This window comes from Oncorhynchus keta, chromosome 26 (genome assembly GCF_023373465.1).
Source record: "Oncorhynchus keta strain PuntledgeMale-10-30-2019 chromosome 26, Oket_V2, whole genome shotgun sequence".
NCBI lineage: Eukaryota > Metazoa > Chordata > Actinopteri > Salmoniformes > Salmonidae > Oncorhynchus > Oncorhynchus keta.
The window spans coordinates 44590573-44613072 of NC_068446.1; the positions used below are offsets into that span (position 1 = coordinate 44590573).

Below are 22500 nucleotides of genomic sequence, written 5' to 3' on the forward strand. Positions count from 1 at the left end.
CCCCAGGACTACCTGACATGATGACTCCTTGCTGTCCCCAGTCCACCTGGCCGTGCTGCTGCTCCAGTTTCAACTGTTCTGCCTTATTATTATTTGACCATGCTGGTCATTTATGAACATTTGAACATCTTGGCCATGTTCTGTTATAATCTCCACCCGGCACAGCCAGAAGAGGACTGGCCACCCCACATAGCCTGGTTCCTCTCTAGGTTTCTTCCTAGGTTTTGGCCTTTCTAGGGAGTTTTTTCTAGCCACCGTGCTTCTACACCTGCATTGCTTGCTGTTTGGGGTTTTAGGCTGGGTTTCTGTACAGCACTTTGAGATATCAGCTGATGTACGAAGGGCTATATAAATACATTTGATTTGATTAGTGCTGTAGGTTATTTATCTTTAAATGCAGCAGCACTTTCTTAAACTAATTACTTAATGTATTCAATTTGTATAACAATTCTGTGATCAATTTGACTAATTGGTTTAGGTTAAGATTTCGGAAATATTTTCAGCATTATTTTCACGATAGCTCACATTTTTCACCTGCATAGGAACAGAATTAACAGAATGGGCGTCCCCCATTCAACATAATAATAGGTGGACTGGCAGGCCATTGCAAGTGTACCCATAGGAGCAAAGCAGGAAGTAAAAGCAGGAAGTAAAAGCAGGAAGTGTACCCATCAATATGTGCTGTGATTTGTTTAATTCAACTAAACTGACATCACAAAACATACATCCCATTGGATGAGACACATCAGTTAAAATAATTTGAATGAACATTCTACATTACCATGGAAATGATTGCATCACAATAACAGGCAGCCATTGTCGAGTGTACCCGTGAGTTAACCAGTCAAATTGCCAGGGTTAGGGGTTCCAAGCCAATGTAGAGGTGGCAGGTAGCCTAGTGGTTAGAGCGTTGGGCTGGGCAGTAGGTAGCCTAGTGGTTAGAGCGTTGGGCTGGGCGGTAGGTAGCCTAGTGGTTAGAGCGTTGGGCTGGGCAGTAGGTAGCCTAGTGGTTAGAGCGTTGGGCTGGGCAGTAGGTAGCCTAGTGGTTAGAGCGTTGGGCTGGGCAGTAGGTAGCCTAGTGGTTAGAGCGTTGGGCTGGGCAGTAGGTAGCCTAGTGGTTAGAGCGTTGGTAGGCTGGGTTAGATCAGCAGGTAGTGGTTAGAGTCGTTTGGCCTAGCCTAGTGGTTAGAGCGTTGGGCTGGGCAGTAGGTAGCCCTAGTGGTTAGAGTGTTGGGCGTTTGCCTAGTGGTTAGAGCCGGGCAGCAGGTAGCCTAGTGGTTAGAGTGTTGGGCCGTGGCGGGCGGCAGGTAGCCTAGTGGTAGCCTGGTTAGAGCGTTGGGCCGGGCAGCAGTGGTTAGAGCGTTGGGCTGGGCGGCCTAGGGTAGCCTAGTGGTGGTTAGATCGTTGGGCTGGGCAGGAAGTAGCCTCGTTGTTAGAGCATTGGGCCAGTAACCGAAAGGTTGCTAGATCGAATCCTCGAGCTGCCAAGGTAAAAATCTGTCGTTCTGCCCCTGAACAAGGCAGTTAACCCACTGTTCCCTGGTAGGCTGTCATTGTAAATAAGAATTTGTTCTTAACTGACTTCATTTTAAGAATGTGAAATGTCAGAATAATAGTAGAGAATGATTTATTTCAGCTTTTATTTCTTTCATCACATTCCCAGTGGGTCAGAAGTTTACATACACTCAATTAGTATTTGGTAGCATTGCCTTTAAATTGTTTAACTTTGGTGAAACGTTTCGGGTAGCCTTCCACAAGCTTCCCACAATAAGTTGAGTGAATTTTGGCCTATTCCTCCTGACAGAGCTGGTGTAACTGAATCAGGTTTGTTGGCCTCCTTGCTCGTACACGCTTTTTCAGTTCTGCACACACATTTTCTATAGGATTGAGGTCATGGCTTTGTGATGGCCACTCCAATACCTTGACTTTGTTGTCCTTAAGCCATTTTGCCACAACTTTGGAAGTATGCTTGGGGTCCTTGTCCATTTGGAAGACCCATTTGCGACCAAGCTTTAACTTCATGACTGATGTCTTGAGATGTTGCTTCAATATATCCACATAATTTTCTTTCCTCATGATGCCATCTATTTTGTGAAGTGCACCAGTCCCTCCTGCCCCAAAGCACCCCCACAACATGATGCTGCCACCCCTGTGCTTCACGGTTGGGACGGTGTTCTTCGGCTTGCAAGCCTCCCCCTTTTTCCCCAAACAAAACGATGGTCATTATGGTCAAACAGTTCTACTTTTGTTTTATCAGACCAGAGGACATTTCTACAAAAAGTACGATCTTTGTCCCCATGTGCAGTTGCAAACCGTAGTCTGGATTTTTATGGCAGTTTTGGAGCAGTGGTTTCTTCCTTGCTGAGCGGCCTTTCAGGTTATGGCGATATGGAACTTGTTTAACTGTGGATATAGATACATTTGTACCTGTTTCCTCCAGCATCTTCACAGGGTCCTTTGCTGTTGTTCTGGGATTGATTTGCACTTTTTGCACCAAAGTACGTTCATCTCTAGGAGACAGAATGCGTCTCCTTCCTGAGCGGTATGACGGCTGTGTGGTCCCATGGTGTTTATACTTGCGTACTATTGTTTGTACAGATGAACGTGGTACCTTCAGACGTTTGGAAATTGCTCCCAAGGATGAACCAGACTTGTGGAGGCCTACAATTTTCTTTCTGAAGTCTTGGCTGATTTCTTTTGATTTTCCAATGATGTCAAGCAAAAGAGGCACTGAGTTTGAAGTGTAGACCTTGAAATACATCCACAGGTACATCTCCAATTGACTCAAATGATGTCAATTAGCCTATCAGATGCTTCTAAAGCAATTTCCAAGCTGTTTAAACAATTGTTGGAAAAATGACTTTGTGTCGTGCACAAAGTAGATGTCCTAACCGACTTACCAAAACTATAGTTTCTTAACAAGAAATGTGTGGAGTTATTAAAAAAACAAGTTTTAAATACTCCAACCTAAGTGTATGTAAATTTCCGACTTCAACTGTAGATGTCTTACCTCTAGCACCTCGTCCTGCAGTACTGACAGTATTATAGTGTAGATGTCGTACCTCTACCACCTCGTTCTGCAGTACTGACAGTATTATAATATAGATGTCGTACCTCTACCACCTCGTCCTGCAGTACTGACAGTATTATAATATAGATGTCGTACCTCTACCACCTCGTCCTGCAGTACTGACAGTATTATAATATAGATGTCGTACCTCTACCACCTCGTTCTGCAGTACTGACAGTATTATAATATAGATGTCGTACCTCTACCACCTCGTCCTGCAGTACTGACAGTATTATAATATAGATGTCGTACCTCTAGCACCTCGTCCTGCAGTACTGACAGTATTATAATATAGATGTCGTACCTCTAGCACCTCGTCCTGCAGTACTGACAGTATTATAATATAGATGTTGTACCTCTACCACCTCGTCCTGCAGTACTGACAGTATTATAATATAGATGTCGTACCTCTACCACCTCGTCCTGCAGTACTGACAGTATTATAATATAGATGTCGTACCTCTACCACCTCGTCCTGCAGTACTGACAGTATTATAATATAGATGTCGTACCTCTACCACCTCGTCCTGCAGTACTGACAGTATTATAATATAGATGTCGTACCTCTAGCACCTCGTCCTGCAGAACTGACAGTATTATAATATAGATGTCGTACCTCTACCACCTCGTCCTGCAGTACTGACAGTATTATAATATAGATGTCGTACCTCTACCACCTCGTCCTGCAGTACTGACAGTTCGTTGGCGTTGCGGGCCACAAAGTGGTAGCAGATCTTAGCATATTTACGGGACGAGGAGGCCAGACCATTGTAGGACCTGAGACAGGAGACAAACAACAAACAGTCTTAACATGTGTATAGATCACAATGAAACAACCAAGTTACATCAAATTAAATAAAAAGAAGTAACAACAATGAGAAAAGTAGCAGTGTGATTAGTTGTAATGTGGAATCACATTGACTAGAAAATATCATAAACTGACCCATTTGATGAGCTGGAAGACTGGGTTCCGAAAAACTGAAAATGAGAGGATTTTGTTATCATTGTAAAGTGCTGATATGGACTGGTACTGTGTGTGTCTGACTATCCTATCCCAACCTATCCTAACCTATCCTAACCTATCCTAACCTATCCTATCCCATCCCAACCTATCCTAACCTATCCTAACCTATCCTATCCTATACTAACCTATCCTATCCTAACCTATCATATCCTATCCTATCCTAACCTATCCTATTCTATCCTAACCTATCCTATTCTATCCTAACCTATCCTATCCTAACCTATCCTATCCTATCCTATCCTATCCGATCCTAACCTATCCTATCCTAACCTATCCTATCCTAACCTATCCTATCCCATCCCATCCCAACCTATCCTATCCTATACTAACCTATCCTATCCTATCCTAACCTATCATATCCTATCCTATCCTATTCTATCCTAACCTATCCTATTCTATCCTAACCTATCCTATCCTATTCTATCCTATCCTATCCTATCCTATCCTAACCTATCCTATCCTATCCTATCCTATCCTATCCTATCCTAACCTATCCTATCCTAACCTATCCTAACCTATCCTATCCTAACCTAACCTAACCTATCCTATCCTAACCTATCCTATCCTAACCTATCACGTCCAAGTATTCAAACCTGTTTAATAAAACATCATTTGCAAAACGAAGAAGAGTTTATGAGTGAGAAGAAATGTCACTGAAGGAAATGTAAACAAACAAATGAAGAACTAACAGAGGTCTACTATAAGGACTGAAACGGACAGCAGTCCAAAAATTACTACAGCTGTTTTCCTACTGATAAATCTCACTCCCTCTCACCTCTTCTGACTTGTGTGGGGACATGGGGTGGGACATGAAGGACATGGGAGGTTCCCCTAATCCCTCTGTCTCCCATGGGGAGGTCCTGAACAGCTCAGCTGGGGGCTCCCACCCGTTCCTGAACTTAGGGAAGTAGGTAGAGGCACACTGGTCCCGTGGCCAGTCCGCTCTGGAGTAAACATAGAGACAACCAGGGTTGTAGTGGAGGGTAAACACAGAGACAACCAGGGTTGTAGTGGAGGGTAAACAGAGACAACCAGGGTTGTAGTGGAGGGTAAACACAGAGACAACCAGGGTTGTAGTGGAGGGTAAACAGAGACAACCAGGGTTGTAGTAGAGGGTAAAAGAGAGACAACCAGGGTTGTAGTGGAGGGTAAACACAGAGACAACCAGGGTTGTAGTGGAGGGTAAACAGAGACAACCAGGGTTGTAGTAGAGGGTAAACATAGAGACAACCAGGGTTGTAGTGGAGGGTAAACAGAGACAACCAGGGTTGTAGTGGAGGGTAAACACAGAGACAACCAGGGTTGTAGTGGAGGGTAAACAGAGACAACCAGGGTTGTAGTGGAGGGTAAACACAGAGACAACCAGCGTTGTAGTGGAGGGTAAACAGAGACAACCAGGGTTGTAGTAGAGGGTAAAGGAGAGACAACCAGGGTTGTAGTGGAGGGTAAACACAGAGACAACCAGGGTTGTAGTGGAGGGTAAACAGAGACAACCAGGGTTGTAGTAGAGGGTAAACATAGAGACAACCAGGGTTGTAGTGGAGGGTAAACAGAGACAACCAGGGTTGTAGTGGAGGGTAAACAGAGACAACCAGGGTTGTAGTGGAGGGTAAACAGAGACAACCAGGGTTGTAGTGGAGGGTAAACAGAGAGACTACCAGGGTTGTAGTGGAGGGTAAACAGAGACAACCAGGGTTGTAGTAGAGGGTAAACACAGAGACAACCAGGGTTGTAGTGGAGGGTAAACAGAGACAACCAGGGTTGTAGTAGAGGGTAAACACAGAGACAACCAGGGTTGTAGTGGAGGGTAAACAGAGAGACAACCAGGGTTGTAGTGGAGGGTAAACAGAGAGACAACCAGGGTTGTAGTAGAGGGTAAACACAGAGACAACCAGGGTTGTAGTGGAGGGTAAACAGAGACAACCAGGGTTGTAGTGGAGGTAAACAGAGACAACCAGGGTTGTAGTGGAGGGTAAACACAGAGACAACCAGGGTTGTAGTGGAGGGTAAACAGAGACAACCAGGGTTGTAGTGGAGGGTAAACAGACAACAGGGTTGTAGTGGAGGGTAAACAAGACAGGGTTGTAGTGGAGGGTAAACACCAGAGACAAGACCAGGGTTGTAGTGGAGGGTAAACAGAGACAACCAGGGTTGTAGTGGAGGGTAAACACAGAGACAACCAGGGTTGTAGTGGAGGGTAAACAGAGACAACCAGGGTTGTAGTGGAGGGTAAACACAGAGACAACCAGGGTTGTAGTGGAGGGTAAACAGAGACAACCAGGGTTGTAGTGGAGGGTAAACACAGAGACAACCAGGGTTGTAGTGGAGGGTAAACAGAGAGACAACCAGGGTTGTAGTGGAGGGTAAACAGAGAGACAACCAGGGTTGTAGTGGAGGGTAAACACAGAGACAACCAGGGTTGTAGTAGAGGGTAAACAGAGAGACAACCAGGGTTGTAGTGGAGGGTAAACACAGAGACAACCAGGGTTGTAGTGGAGGGTAAACACAGAGACAACCAGGGTTGTAGTGGAGGGTAAACACAGAGACAACCAGGGTTGTAGTGGAGGGTAAACACAGAGACAACCAGGGTTGTAGTGGAGGGTAAACAGAGACAACCAGGGTTGTAGTGGAGGGTAAACACAGAGACAACCAGGGTTGTAGTGGAGGGTAAACAGAGACAACCAGGGTTGTAGTGGAGGGTAAACAGAGACAACCAGGGTTGTAGTGGAGGGTAAACACCAGTTTACCACATCATTTATTTCACCCCGACCGACAATCAGAGTTTATCACTACACCACTGGACATATAACAAGCCCTATAAGACATTATAAAGGCTCATACAAGCTTATAACAACGTGTACATTCTGATAAATTACAGGCTTAAACAGCAGGTTTTAGATAACATGTTATCAATGGGATAATAGAATAACAAATCACTCCCATCTATAAATGTAGAGGTTATTACTGACCTTAAATTCTGATTTCAGATGGACACATGTGATGTTTACCAACAGGGACACGGGCCGAGTTAACCTTGTATCATATTGACCTTTTATTCAGATTTTTGCAGTATCTATGCACACTCACACACACATACACTCACAGGGCCCTACACACTCACAGGGCCCTACACACTCACACACTCATAGGGCCCTACACACTCACACACACTCACAGGGCCCTACACACTCACACACACTCACAGGGCCCTACACACTCACAGGGCCCTACACACTCACACACTCATAGGGCCCTACACACTCACACACACTCACAGGGCCCTACACACTCACAGGGCGCCTACACACTCACAGGGCCCTACACACTCACAGGGCCCTACACACTCACAGGGCCCCACACACTCTCACAGGGTCCTACACACTCACAGGGCCCCACACACTCACACACTCATAGGCCCTACACACTCACAGGGCCCTACACACTCACAGGGCCCTACACACTCACACCCTACACACTCACACACACTCACAGGGCCCTACACACTCACAGGGCCCCACACACACAGGGCCCTACACACTCACAGGGCCCTACACACTCACACACACTCACAGGGCCCTACACACTCACAGGGCCCTACACACTCACACACACATAGGGCCCTACACACTCACACCACACACTCACAGGGCCCTACACACTCACACACATACTCACAGGGTCCTACACACTCACAGGGCCCCACACTCACACACACTCACAGGGCCCTACACACTCACACACACTCACAGGGCCCTACACACTCACACACACTCACAGGGCCCTACACACTCACACACATACTCACAGGGCCCTACACACTCACAGGGCCCTACACACTCACACACTCACAGGGCCCCACACTCACACACACTCACAGGGCCCTACACACTCACAGGGCCACACACACACTCACAGGGCCCTACACCCTACACACTCACAGGGCCCTACACACTCACAGGGCCACACACACACAGGGCCCTACACACTCACACACATACTCACAGGGCCCTACACACACACACCCTACACACACACACACACACACCCACACACACACACACTCACACCCTACACACACACACACACACACACACACACACACACACACACACAGGGCCCTACACACTCACAGGGCCCTACACACTCACAGGGCCCTACACACTCACACACACACTCACAGGGCCCTACACACTCACACACACTCACGGGGCCCTACACACTCACACACACACTCACAGGGCCCTACACACTACACACACTCACAGGGCCCTACACACTCACACACACACACAGGGCCCACACACACACAGGGCGCTACACTCACAGGGCCCTACACACTCACAGGGCCCTACACACTCACAGGGCCCTACACACTCACAGGGCCCTACACACTCACAGGGCCCTACACACTCACAGGGCCCTACACACTCACAGGGCCCTACACACTCACAGGGCCCTACACACTCACAGGGCCCTACACACTCACACACACTCACAGGGCCCTACACACTCACAGGGCCCCACACACTCACAGGGCCCTACACACTCACACACTCATAGGGCCCTACACACTCACACACTCACAGGGCCCTACACACTCACGGGCCCTACACACTCACACACTCATAGGGCCCTACACACTCACACACACTCACAGGGCCCTACACACTCACAGGGCCCTACACACTCACAGGGTCCTACACACTCACAGGGCCCCACACACTCACAGGGCCCTACACACTCACAGGGCCCTACACACTCACAGGGCCCTACACACTCACACACACTCACAGGGCCCTACACACTCACACACATACTCACAGGGCCCTACACACTCACAGGGCCCTACACACTCACACACATACTCACAGGGCACCACACACACACTCACAGGGCCCTACACACTCACAGGGCCACACACACACTCACAGGGCCCTACACACTCACAGGGCCCTACACACTCACAGGGCCCTACCCTACACACACACACATACTCACAGGGCCCCCACACACACACACACACACACACACACACACACACACACACACACACACACACACACACACACACACACACACACACACACACACACCCTACACACTCACAGGGCCCTACACACTCACACACACACAGGGCCCTACACACTCACAGGGCCCTACACACTCACAGGGCGCTACACACTCACAGGGCCCTACACACTCACAGGGCCCTACACACTCACAGGGCCCTACACACTCACATGGCCACACACTCACAGGGCCCTACACACTCACAGGGCCACACACACACAGGGCCACACACTCACAGGGCCCTACACACTCACAGGGCCCTACACACTCACAGGGCCCTACACACTCACAGGGCCCTACACACTCACACACACTCATTCCACCATCTGTTCACTCACACATACTATGCACATCCATTTATACTGACTCTACACACATCCACTCACATACAGACTGCTGCTACCCTGTTTATCGTATAGTCTAGTTACCTTACCCCTATACGCATCTACCTCTATCAGCACATGTGCAACCACACACACCACACACACACACACTCTCCAGTACCTAGGTCTTGTCCACCCATCTCCCAGCAGTTCAAAGATGGTCATTTCTTTAGGTGACAGATGACCCCTCAGGAAGTCTACTGCATCTCTGGATAAGTGAGGGGAGACCACAGAGCGGGGCAGCTCTACGCTACCACAGGACTGGAGCACCTAGAGGTCAAAGGTTAGAGGTCACACATCTACCTGTACAGGCTACAGACAGGTGAGGAGAGACCACGGAGCAGGGCAGCTCTACACTACCACAGGACTGGAGCACAAACACCCTCTGAACATCTATAACCACCCTTAACCCTTCAACCTAACATTTACATTTAAGTCATTTAGCAGACGCTCTTATCCAGAGCGACTTACAACCTAAGGTGGAAGCACATCTGCAACAATTTCACCAAGTAACAGGACAGTATTATCAGGTTACACCAACCGTATCCAATCCAGGACATCCAGGACCGTATCAGGACAGTAACCAGGACAGTAACCGTATCCAGGACAGGACCGTAACCAGGACCGGACAGTATCCAGGGACCATATCCAGGACAGTATCCAGGACGTATCCAGGGCCGTATCCAGGGCCGTATCCAGGGCCGTATCCAGGGCCGTATCCAGGACCGTATCCAGGACCGTATCCAGGACCGTATCCAGGACCGTATCCAGTATCCAGGGTCGTATCCAGGACCGTATCCAGGGTTGTATCCAGGACCGTATCCAGGGCCGTATCCAGGACAGTATCCAGGACAGTAACTAGGACCGTATCCAGGGCCGTATCCAGGACAGTATCCAGGACAGTAACCAGGACCGTATCCAGGACAGTAACCAGGACAGTAACCAGGACCGTATCCGGGACCGTATCCAGGACCGTATCCAGGGTCGTATCCAGGACAGTAACCAGGACAGTAACCAGGACAGTAACCAGGACAGTAACCAGGACAGTAACCAGGACAGTATTCAGGACAGTATCCAGGACAGTATCCAGGACAGTAACCAGGACAGTAACCAGGACAGTATCCAGGACAGTAACCAGGACAGTATCCAGGACAGTATCCAGGACAGTATCCAGGACAGTAACCAGGACAGTAACCAGGACAGTATCCAGGACAGTAACCAGGACAGTATCCAGGACAGTAACCAGGACAGTATCCAGGACAGTATCCAGGACAGTAACCAGGACAGTAACCAGGACAGTAACCAGGACAGTATCCAGGACAGTAACCAGGACAGTATCCAGGACAGTATCCAGGACAGTAACCAGGACAGTAACCAGGACAGTAACCAGGACAGTATCCAGGACAGTAACCAGGACAGTATCCAGGACAGTATCCAGGACAGTATCCAGGACAGTAACCAGGACAGTAACCAGGACAGTATCCAGGACAGTAACCAGGACAGTATCCAGGACAGTATCCAGGACAGTAACCAGGACAGTATCCAGGACAGTAACCAGGACAGTATTCAGGACAGTATCCAGGACAGTATCCAGGACAGTAACCAGGACAGTAACCAGGACAGTAACCAGGACAGTAACCAGGACAGTAACCAGGACAGTAACCAGGACAGTAACCAGGACAGTAACCAGGACAGTATCCAGGACAGTAACCAGGACCGTAACCAGGACAGTATCCAGGACAGTAACCAGGACAGTATCCAGGACAGTAACCAGGACAGTAACCAGGACAGTAACCAGGACCGTAACCAGGACAGTATCCAGGACAGTAACCAGGGCCGTATCCAGGACCGTAACCAGGGTCGTATCCAGGACCGTATCCAGGACAGTAACTAGGACAGTATCCAGGGCCGTATCCAGGGCCGTATCCAGGACCGTATCCAGGACCGTATCCAGGACCGTATCCAGGGCCGTAACCAGTATCCAGGACCGTATCCAGGACCGTATCCAGGACCGTATCCAGGGCCGTATCCAGGACCGTAACCAGGGTCGTATCCAGGACCGTATCCAGGACAGTAACTAGGACAGTATCCAGGACCGTATCCAGGGCCGTATCCAGGGCCGTATCCAGGGGCGTATCCAGGACAGTGTTGTTGGATGAATGAGAGAGGAAAGGTAAATCTGTCCTACTATGCTTATTAATCATTATGTAGCTGAGTGAAACCACACTATTCTGGTCTGGTTAGTATCATTCCAGGGTTGGGAGGGTGTGTGTGTTACTCTGGTCTGGTTACTGCCATGGAAGGATTGTGTGTGTGTGTGTGTGTGTATGCGTTGCCCTGGTCTGGTTACTGCCATGGAAGGATTGTGTGTGTGTGTTTGTGTGTATGCGTTGCCCTGGTCTGGTTAGTGTCATGGAAGGATTGTGTGTGTGTATGTGTGTGTATGGACGTTGCCCTGGTCTGGTTAGGTCATAAGGAAACCAGGACAGTGTGGACCGTATGGACAGTGGACCGTGTGTGTGTGGACAGTATGGACAGTGTGTGGACAGTGGACAGTGTGGACAGTGTGTGTGTGGACCGTTTGGACTGTGTGGACCGTGGACCGTGTGTGGACCCGTAACCAGGACAGTAACCAGGACCGTATGGACAGTATGTGTATGTGTATGTGTATGTGTTGCCCTGGTCTGGTTACTGCCATGGAAGGATTGTGTGTGTGTGTGTTGCTCTGGTTAGTATCATTCAAGAGTTAGGAGCGTGTGTGTGTGTGTGTGTGTGTGTGTATCAGTCACGTTCTTACCAGGTCCAGGGGGCCGAAGAGGAAGTGTACCAGTTCAGAAGCGCTGGGGTTCTGGATGTGTTTCTTCAGTTTGGCCTGCAGGGGGCAGAGTGACACACATACTGTAGACACAGTTGACCACAGCTCTGTAGGCTACCATTTAGGAACGTTGCCGATGTCATCGATAGAGCCGATTGGATTACTGTTTGTTCTACAATATATATGTCTATCTGAACATTCAGAACATTTTGAACATTCCACAACGTTGTGTCCTTCTGAACGGGGCCCTGGTAGAGTACTGAGGTGCCCCTGGTATAGAACTGAGGAGCCCCTGGTATAGAACTGAGGTGCCCCTGGTATAGAACTGAGGAGCCCCTGGTATAGTACTGAGGTGCCCCTGGTGTAGTAATGAGGTGCCCCTGGTATAGAACTGAGGTGCCCCTGGTGTAGTAATGAGGTGCCCCTGGTGTAGTAATGAGGACAGCCCCTGGTATAGGACAGTAACCAGACGGTATCCCTGGTATAGAACTGAGGAGCCCCTGGACAGTAGTAATGAGGTGCCCCTGGTGTAGGACTGAGGTGCCCCTGGACAGTAGTACTGATGAGGTGCCCCTGGTGGAGTAATGAGGTGCCCCTGGTGAGTAATGAGGTGCCCCTGGTGTAGTAATGAGGTGCCCCTGGTATAGAACTGAGGAGCCCCTGGTGGACTGAGGTGCCCCTGGTGTAGTAATGAGGTGCCCCTGGACAGTAACTGAGGAGCCCCTGGTGTAGTAATGAGGTGCCCCTGGTGTAGTAATGGAGGTGCCCCTGGTATAGAACTGAGGAGCCCCTGGACAGTAATGAGGTGCCCCTGGACAGTAGTAATGAGGTGCCCCTGGTGTAGTAATGAGGACAGTCCCCTGGTGTAGTAATGAGGTGCCCCTGGTATAGAACTGAGGAGCCCCTGGTGTAGTAATGAGGAGCCCCTGGTGTAGTAATGAGGTGCCCCTGGACAGTATAGGACTGAGGAGCCCCTGGACAGTAGTAATGAGGAGCCCCTGGACAGTAGTAATGAGGTGCCCCTGGACAGTAATGAGGTGCCCAGGACAGTATAGAACTGAGGAGCCCCTGGTGTAGGAATGAGGACAGTAACCAGGACCCCTGGTGTAGTAATGAGGTGCCCCTGGACAGTAGGAATGAGGTGCCCCTAACCAGGACCGTAGGAATGAGGTGCCCCTGGACGTATAGAACTGTAGGAGCCCCTGGTGTAGTAATGGACAGTGCCCCTGACAGTGTAGGAATGAGGTGCCCCTGGACAGTAGTAATGAGGTGCCCCTGTATAGGACTGAGGAGCCCCTGGACAGTAGGAATGAGGAGCCCCTGGTGTAGTAATGAGGTATTCCTGGACAGTATAGAACTGAGGAGCCCCTGGACAGTAGTAACCGAGGACAGTGCCCCTATCCAGGACAGTAGGAATGAGGTGCCCCTGGACAGTAATGAGGTGCCCCTGGTATAGAACTGAGGAGCCCCTGGTGTAGTAATGAGGAGCCCCTGGACAGTAGTAATGAGGTGCCCCTGGACAGTAGGAATGAGGTGCCCCTGGTGTAGTAATGAGGACAGTGCCCCTGGTGTAGTAATGGACAGTGCCCCTGGTATAGAACTGAGGAGCCCCTGGTGTAGTAATGAGGTGCCCCTGGTATAGAACTGAGGTGCCCCTGGTATAGAACTGAGGAGCTCCTGGTGTAGTAATGAGGTGCCCCTGGTGTAGTCAATGAGGTGCCCCTGGTGTAGTAATGAGGTGCCCCTGTGTGTGTTAGTAATGAGGTGCCCCTGGTGTGTAATGAGGTGCCCCTGGTGTAGTAATGAGGTGCCCCTGGTGTAGTAATGAGGTGCCCCTGGTGTAGTAATGAGGTGCCCCTGGTGTAGTAATGAGGTGCCCCTGGTATAGAACTGAGGAGCTCCTGGTGTAGTAATGAGGTGCCCCTGGTGTAGTGTAATGAGGTGCCCCTGGTGTAGTAATGAGGTGCCCCTGGTGTAGTAATGAGGTGCCCCTGGTGTAGTAATGAGGTGCCCCTGGTATAGAACTGAGGAGCTCCTGGTGTAGTAATGAGGTGCCCCAGGTATAGAACTGAGGTGCCCCTGGTGTAGTTCTGAGGTGCCCCTGGCCTGTAGTAATGAGGTGCCCCTGGTATAGAACTGAGGAGCCCCTGGTGTAGTAATGAGGAGCCCCTGGTTACTGTTTGTAATGAGGTGCCCTGAACTGGTTTTGTAATGAGGTGCCCCTGGTGTAGTAATGAGGTGCCCCTGGTGTGCCCCTGGTAATGAGGTGCCCCTGGTGTAGTAATGAGGAGCCCCTGGTGTAGTAATGAGGTGCCCCTGGTGTAGTAATGAGGTGCCCCTGGTATAGAAATGAGGAGCCCCTGGTGTAGTAATGAGGTGCCCCTGGTGTAGTAATGAGGTGCCCCTGGTATAGAACTGAGGAGCCCCTGGTGTAGTAATGAGGTGCCCCTGGTGTAGTAATGAGGTGCCCCTGGTGTAGTAATGAGGTGCCCCTGGTGTAGTAATGAGGTGCCCCTGGTAGTAGTAATGAGGTGCCCCTGGTGTAGTAATGAGGTGCCCCTGGTATAGAACTGAGGAGCCCCTGGTGTAGTAATGAGGTGCCCCTGGTGTAGTAATGAGGTGCCCCTGGTGTAGTAATGAGGTGCCCCTGGTGTAGTAATGAGGTGCCCCTGGTGTAGTAATGAGGTGCCCCTGGTGTAGTAATGAGGTGCCCCTGGTGTAGTAATGAGGTGCCCCTGGTGTAGTAATGAGGTGCCCCTGGTGTAGTAATGAGGTGCCCCTGGTGTAGTAATGAGGAGCCCCTGGTGTAGTAATGAGGTGCCCCTGGTGTAGTAATGAGGTGCCCCTGGTATAGAACTGAGGAGCCCCTGGTGTAGTAATGAGGTGCCCCTGGTGTAGTAATGAGGTGCCCCTGGTGTAGTAATGAGGTGCCCCTGGTATAGTACTGAGGTGCCCCTGGTGTAGTAATGAGGTGCCCCTGGTATAGAACTGAGGAGCCCCTGGTGTAGTAATGAGGTGCCCCTGGTGTAGTAATGAGGTGCCCCTGGTGTAGTAATGAGGTGCCCCTGGTATAGAACTGAGGAGCCCCTGGTGTAGTAATGAGGTGCCCCTGGTGTAGTAATGAGGTGCCCCTGGTGTAGTAATGAGGTGCCCCTGGTGTAGTAATGAGGTGCCCCTGGTATAGAACTGAGGAGCCCCTGGTGTAGTAATGAGGTGCCCCTGGTGTAGTAATGAGGTGCCCCTGGTGTAGTAATGAGGAGCCCCTGGTGTAGTAATGAGGTGCCCCTGGTGTAGTAATGAGGTGCCCCTGGTGTAGTAATGAGGTGCCCCTGGTGTAGTAATGAGGTGCCCCTGGTATAGAACTGAGGAGCCCCTGGTGTAGTAATGAGGTGCCCCTGGTGTAGTAATGAGGTGCAGTGTATAGGGGGAACTCAACTCACCAGTAGGTTGAAAGCCAGCTTAAGTTTCTGTAGGCTATCAATGAACTCTGCCTCAGAGGGGGGCCTAGCTCTCAGGGTCAGCATTCCCTCTGTCAACAAGCACACAGACAAACAGAGAGGTTCATTTTACTTTAACTATTTGTACATCGTTACAACACTGTATACAGACACAATATGACATTTTAAATATCTTTGTTACTTTGAAACTGTTGTGAGTGTAATGTTTACCGTTCAGTTTTTATTATTTATTTAGCTGTTGTTTATTATCTATTTCACTTGCTTTGGCATTTTAAACATACGTTTCCCATCCCAATAAAGCCCTTAGTTGAACTGAGAGAGAGACAGAGAGAGAAAGACAAAGAGAGACAGACAGACAGACCGAGACAGACCGAGAGCGACAGACCGACAGACAGACCGAGAGCGACAGACCGACAGACAGACCGAGAGCGACAGAGCGACAGAGCGACAGACCGACAGACAGACCGAGAGCGACAGAGCGACAGACAGACCGAGAGCGACAGACCGACAGACAGACCGAGAGCGACAGACCGACAGACAGACCGAGAGCGACAGAGCGACAGAGCGACAGACCGACAGACCGACAGACAGACAGACAGACAGACAGACAGACCGACAGACAGACCGAGAGCGACAGACCGACAGACAGACCGAGAGCGACAGAGCGACAGAGCGACAGACCGACAGACCGACAGACAGACAGACAGACAGACAGACAGACCCTCTGTATGGATATAAGGGTATGGGGTCTGGCTGTAAGGACCTCTCTTTGTGCACGGTGGCATTGTCATGCTGATACAGGAACTCAACAAAGTTGGAAGCACAGAATCATCTAGAATGTCATTGTAACAGATGAATCCACTCATTTGAAGGGGTGTCCACATACTGTTGTGTGTGTGTGTATATATAAGAAGATATATATAAGAAGATACAAGAGAACATGTCACGTGACCAGAAGAAGAGACAGACCTGCTGGGCCTTTCTTCTTCATCTTCTTACTCTTGTTGCGCTGGTTGAGCTGAGAGAACGCCTCCGCAGCCTTCTGCAGCCGAGCCACAAAGAACTCTATGTCATCCAGGGAACAGTTCAGGATTTGCTGTCAGGGAAACACAGGGAGAGAGAGAGAGACGAGAGCGAGAGAGACGAGAGGGATGAGAGAGAGAGAGAGACGAGAGGGATGAGAGAGAGGGATGAGAGAGAGAGAAATAGGGACGAGAGGGATGAGTGACAGAGAGAGAGAGAGAGAGAGAGAGAGAGAGAGGAGAGAAAGACAAAAGTGGAACGGGTGGTGTAATGTCAAATCAAATCAAAGTTTATTGGTTGGTGTTCCAGGCGCAGAGAAATTCTAATGTTGCTCCAACAGCATTAAATATCTAGCAATACAATAACAATACACGCAACCTAAAAGTAAAACAAAACAAGAATACAGTATATACATATGAAGTGGACAGTAGTAGTTAAATAGGACAGGCCTTGACCAGAATACAGTATATACTGTACATATGAAGTGGACAGTAGTAGTTATATAGGATGAACCATGACTAGAATACAGTATACAGTATATACATATGAAGTGGACAGTAGTAGTTATATAGGATGAACCATGACTAGAATACAGTATACAGTATATACATATGAAGTGGACAGTAGTAGTTATATAGGATGAACCATGACTAGAATACAGTATACTGCAACTCTGTTGATGTGGATGTGGGTGGGCTGTCTGCTGTAGTCCACTATCAACTTCTTAGTTTTGTTTTTGTTAACGTTGTGCGGAGATATTATTATTTTCCTTGGAACCAAGGTTCTAACCTCCTCCTGGTCGTAGGCTGTTTTGTCGTTGTTAGGGTAATCAGGCCTTCCGGTGACGTGTCGTCAATAAACTTTAATTGGATTCAGTTGGAGACGTGTGTGTGTGTGGCCACGCAGTCACGGGTGAACAGGGAGTACAGGATGGGGCTGAGCACGCACCCTTGTGGGGCTCCGGTGTTGATGATCAGTGTACCTTTCACCTTGACCAATTCATCTTCACCACCCGGGGGCGGCCCGTCAGGAAGTTCAGGACCCAGGTGCACAGGGCACGGTTCAGACGCAGGGTCATAGGGTTCAGACGCAGTGATGAGCCTGGAGGGTAACATATGGTGTTGAAGGCTGAGCTGTAGTCGATGAACAGCATTCTGGGTCATAGCTGGTCTGTTTGTGCACGTCCATGTTCCCACCATACCGTGGTCGTTTGCTTCTTCACAGATTTTGGTTTGAATACGTTTTAATCATCACCGTAGGAACAACATCCTCTATACACTTCCTGATGAACTCAGTCAACGACTCAGTGTATATGTTGATACTACTCCCAGAGGCGTAGGAACAACATCCTCTATACACTTCCTGATGAACTCAGTCAACGACTCAGTGTATATGTTGATACTACTCCCAGAGGCGTAGGAACAACATCCTCTATACACTTCCTGATGAACTCAGTCAACGACTCAGTGTATATGTTGATACTACTCCCAGAGGCGTAGGAACAACATCCTCTATACACTTCCTGATGAACTCAGTCAACGACTCAGTGTATATGTTGATACTACTCCCAGAGGCGTAGGAACAACATCCTCTATACACTTCCTGATGAACTCAGTCAACGACTCAGTGTATATGTTGATACTACTCCCAGAGGCGTAGGAACAACATCCTCTATACACTTCCTGATGAACTCAGTCAACGACTCAGTGTATATGTTGATACTACTCCCAGAGGCGTAGGAACAACATCCTCTATACACTTCCTGATGAACTCAGTCAACGACTCAGTGTATATGTTGATACTACTCCCAGAGGCGTAGGAACAACATCCTCTATACACTTCCTGATGAACTCAGTCAACGACTCAGTGTATATGTTGATACTACTCCCAGAGGCGTAGGAACAACATCCTCTATACACTTCCTGATGAACTCAGTCAACGACTCAGTGTATATGTTGATACTACTCCCAGAGGCGTAGGAACAACATCCTCTATACACTTCCTGATGAACTCAGTCAACGACTCAGTGTATATGTTGATACTACTCCCAGAGGCGTAGGAACAACATCCTCTATACACTTCCTGATGAACTCAGTCAACGACTCAGTGTATATGTTGATACTACTCCCAGAGGCGTAGGAACAACATCCTCTATACACTTCCTGATGAACTCAGTCAACGACTCAGTGTATATGTTGATACTACTCCCAGAGGCGTAGGAACAACATCCTCTATACACTTCCTGATGAACTCAGTCAACGACTCAGTGTATATGTTGATACTACTCCCAGAGGCGTAGGAACAACATCCTCTATACACTTCCTGATGAACTCAGTCAACGACTCAGTGTATATGTTGATACTACTCCCAGAGGCGTAGGAACAACATCCTCTATACACTTCCTGATGAACTCAGTCAACGACTCAGTGTATATGTTGATACTACTCCCAGAGGCGTAGGAACAACATCCTCTATACACTTCCTGATGAACTCAGTCAACGACTCAGTGTATATGTTGATACTACTCCCAGAGGCGTAGGAACAACATCCTCTATACACTTCCTGATGAACTCAGTCAACGACTCAGTGTATATGTTGATACTACTCCCAGAGGCGTAGGAACAACATCCTCTATACACTTCCTGATGAACTCAGTCAACGACTCAGTGTATATGTTGATACTACTCCCAGAGGCGTAGGAACAACATCCTCTATACACTTCCTGATGAACTCAGTCAACGACTCAGTGTATATGTTGATACTACTCCCAGAGGCGTAGGAACAACATCCTCTATACACTTCCTGATGAACTCAGTCAACGACTCAGTGTATATGTTGATACTACTCCCAGAGGCGTAGGAACAACATCCTCTATACACTTCCTGATGAACTCAGTCAACGACTCAGTGTATATGTTGATACTACTCCCAGAGGCGTAGGAACAACATCCTCTATACACTTCCTGATGAACTCAGTCAACGACTCAGTGTATATGTTGATACTACTCCCAGAGGCGTAGGAACAACATCCTCTATACACTTCCTGATGAACTCAGTCAACGACTCAGTGTATATGTTGATACTACTCCCAGAGGCGTAGGAACAACATCCTCTATACACTTCCTGATGAACTCAGTCAACGACTCAGTGTATATGTTGATACTACTCCCAGAGGCGTAGGAACAACATCCTCTATACACTTCCTGATGAACTCAGTCAACGACTCAGTGTATATGTTGATACTACTCCCAGAGGCGTAGGAACAACATCCTCTATACACTTCCTGATGAACTCAGTCAACGACTCAGTGTATATGTTGATACTACTCCCAGAGGCGTAGGAACAACATCCTCTATACACTTCCTGATGAACTCAGTCAACGACTCAGTGTATATGTTGATACTACTCCCAGAGGCGTAGGAACAACATCCTCTATACACTTCCTGATGAACTCAGTCAACGACTCAGTGTATATGTTGATACTACTCCCAGAGGCGTAGGAACAACATCCTCTATACACTTCCTGATGAACTCAGTCAACGACTCAGTGTATATGTTGATACTACTCCCAGAGGCGTAGGAACAACATCCTCTATACACTTCCTGATGAACTCAGTCAACGACTCAGTGTATATGTTGATACTACTCCCAGAGGCGTAGGAACAACATCCTCTATACACTTCCTGATGAACTCAGTCAACGACTCAGTGTATATGTTGATACTACTCCCAGAGGCGTAGGAACAACATCCTCTATACACTTCCTGATGAACTCAGTCAACGACTCAGTGTATATGTTGATACTACTCCCAGAGGCGTAGGAACAACATCCTCTATACACTTCCTGATGAACTCAGTCAACGACTCAGTGTATATGTTGATACTACTCCCAGAGGCGTAGGAACAACATCCTCTATACACTTCCTGATGAACTCAGTCAACGACTCAGTGTATATGTTGATACTACTCCCAGAGGCGTAGGAACAACATCCTCTATACACTTCCTGATGAACTCAGTCAACGACTCAGTGTATATGTTGATACTACTCCCAGAGGCGTAGGAACAACATCCTCTATACACTTCCTGATGAACTCAGTCAACGACTCAGTGTATATGTTGATACTACTCCCAGAGGCGTAGGAACAACATCCTCTATACACTTCCTGATGAACTCAGTCAACGACTCAGTGTATATGTTGATACTACTCCCAGAGGCGACCCGAACATTTCCCAGTCCGCGTGAACAAAACATTCTTTAAGTGTGGATTCCGATGTGTCACGCCAACGTTTTACAGTCCTTACCATGAGTACTTCTTGCTTAAGGTTCTGCCTATAGGTGGGGAGTAGTAGGATGGAGGTGTGGTCTGATTTCCCAATGGGAGGATGGGGGAGGGCCTTGTTGCTGTCACTGAAGGGAGAGTAACAATGGTCAAGAGTGTTCTCCTTGCGTGTTGCACAAGTAGCGTTTTCCTCAGATTTCCTTTATTAACTTTCCCAGCCAGAATGAAAATGCGGTCTCAGAATATGCGCTTTCAGTGTAGTTCCTTGGGAGCCGTCGTGGTGTCGGCTTTGGGAGGAATATACACGACACTGAAAATAAATGAAGCAAATTTTCTGGGGGAGGTCATGCGGTCAGCAAATTTTCTGCGGTCAGCATTTGATGGTGAAGTATTCCAGATCGGGAGACGAAAAATGTCTCGAGTTCCTGCACACAATCATGAGACATACTCTTCCATATTGGGTTTGTCCTGGAGAACCCCGCTGGCTGTATGGACGGGGACAATATATCCGGTGAGAGTCATGATTCCTTGAAACAGAGTATGTTACAGTCACGTCTCTCTGGAAGGAGATCCTCGGCCTGAGCTCACTCACTCAGGGACTGAGCGTTAATGTGTAATAAAGTCAGAAGCGGTGGATGGTTTGCCTCCTGAGTCTGATCCCACTTCTCCTTCCTCTTCTCCGGCAACTTTGATTTATTTTTTATTTCACCTTTATTTAACCAGATAAGCTAGTTGAGAACACCTTTATTTAACCAGATAAGCTAGTTGAGAACACCTTTATTTAACCAGATAAGCTAGTTGACAACCTTTATTTAACCAGATAAGCTAGTTGAGAACACCTTTATTTAACCAGATAAGCTAGTTGAGAACACCTTTATTTAACCAGATAAGCTAGTTGAGAACACCTTTATTTAACCAGATAAGCTAGTTGAGAACACCTTTATTTAACCAGATAAGCTAGTTGAGAACACCTTTATTTAACCAGATAAGCTAGTTGAGAACACCTTTATTTAACCAGATAAGCTAGTTGAGAACACCTTTATTTAACCAGATAAGCTAGTTGAGAACACCTTTATTTAACCAGATAAGCTAGCTGAGAACACCTTTATTTAACCAGATAAGCTAGTTGAGAACACCTTTATTTAACCAGATAAGCTAGTTGACAACACCTTTATTTAACCAGATAAGCTAGTTGAGAACACCTTTATTTAACCAGATAAGCTAGTTGAGAACACCTTTATTTAACCAGATAAGCTAGTTGAGAACACCTTTATTTAACCAGATAAGCTAGTTGAGAACACCTTTATTTAACCAGATAAGCTAGTTGAGAACACCTTTATTTAACCAGATAAGCTAGTTGAGAACACCTTTATTTAAC

At 48.1% G+C, this 22500-nt stretch overlaps 1 protein-coding gene and 1 long non-coding RNA gene across 6 annotated transcripts in view; both read right to left on the reverse strand.

The window, feature by feature from the left end:
- LOC127912164 (epidermal growth factor receptor kinase substrate 8-like protein 2) overlaps positions 1 to 22500 on the reverse strand; it is a 161682-nt gene that overhangs the window by 18785 nt on the left and 120397 nt on the right. For all 5 annotated transcript variants that reach the window (XM_052481053.1, XM_052481054.1, XM_052481052.1 and 2 more), the window contains 7 exons: positions 16790 to 16916; positions 15803 to 15891; positions 12345 to 12419; positions 9669 to 9817; positions 4870 to 5038; positions 4014 to 4048; positions 3739 to 3847 (listed from right to left, as the gene is read on the reverse strand). In XM_052481053.1, the coding sequence (XP_052337013.1) occupies positions 3739 to 3847; positions 4014 to 4048; positions 4870 to 5038; positions 9669 to 9817; positions 12345 to 12419; positions 15803 to 15891; positions 16790 to 16916 (753 nt within the window). The remainder of the gene's footprint in view (positions 1 to 3738; positions 3848 to 4013; positions 4049 to 4869; positions 5039 to 9668; positions 9818 to 12344; positions 12420 to 15802; positions 15892 to 16789; positions 16917 to 22500) is intronic.
- LOC127912165 (uncharacterized) overlaps positions 21838 to 22500 on the reverse strand; it is a 672-nt gene continuing 9 nt past the window's right edge. Inside the window, exons 1-3 of the long non-coding RNA XR_008081246.1 lie at positions 22292 to 22500; positions 21929 to 22192; positions 21838 to 21897 (exon numbers count right to left, since the gene is read on the reverse strand). The exon at positions 22292 to 22500 is cut by the window's right edge and continues 9 nt beyond it. This is a non-coding gene — a long non-coding RNA (uncharacterized LOC127912165). The remainder of the gene's footprint in view (positions 21898 to 21928; positions 22193 to 22291) is intronic.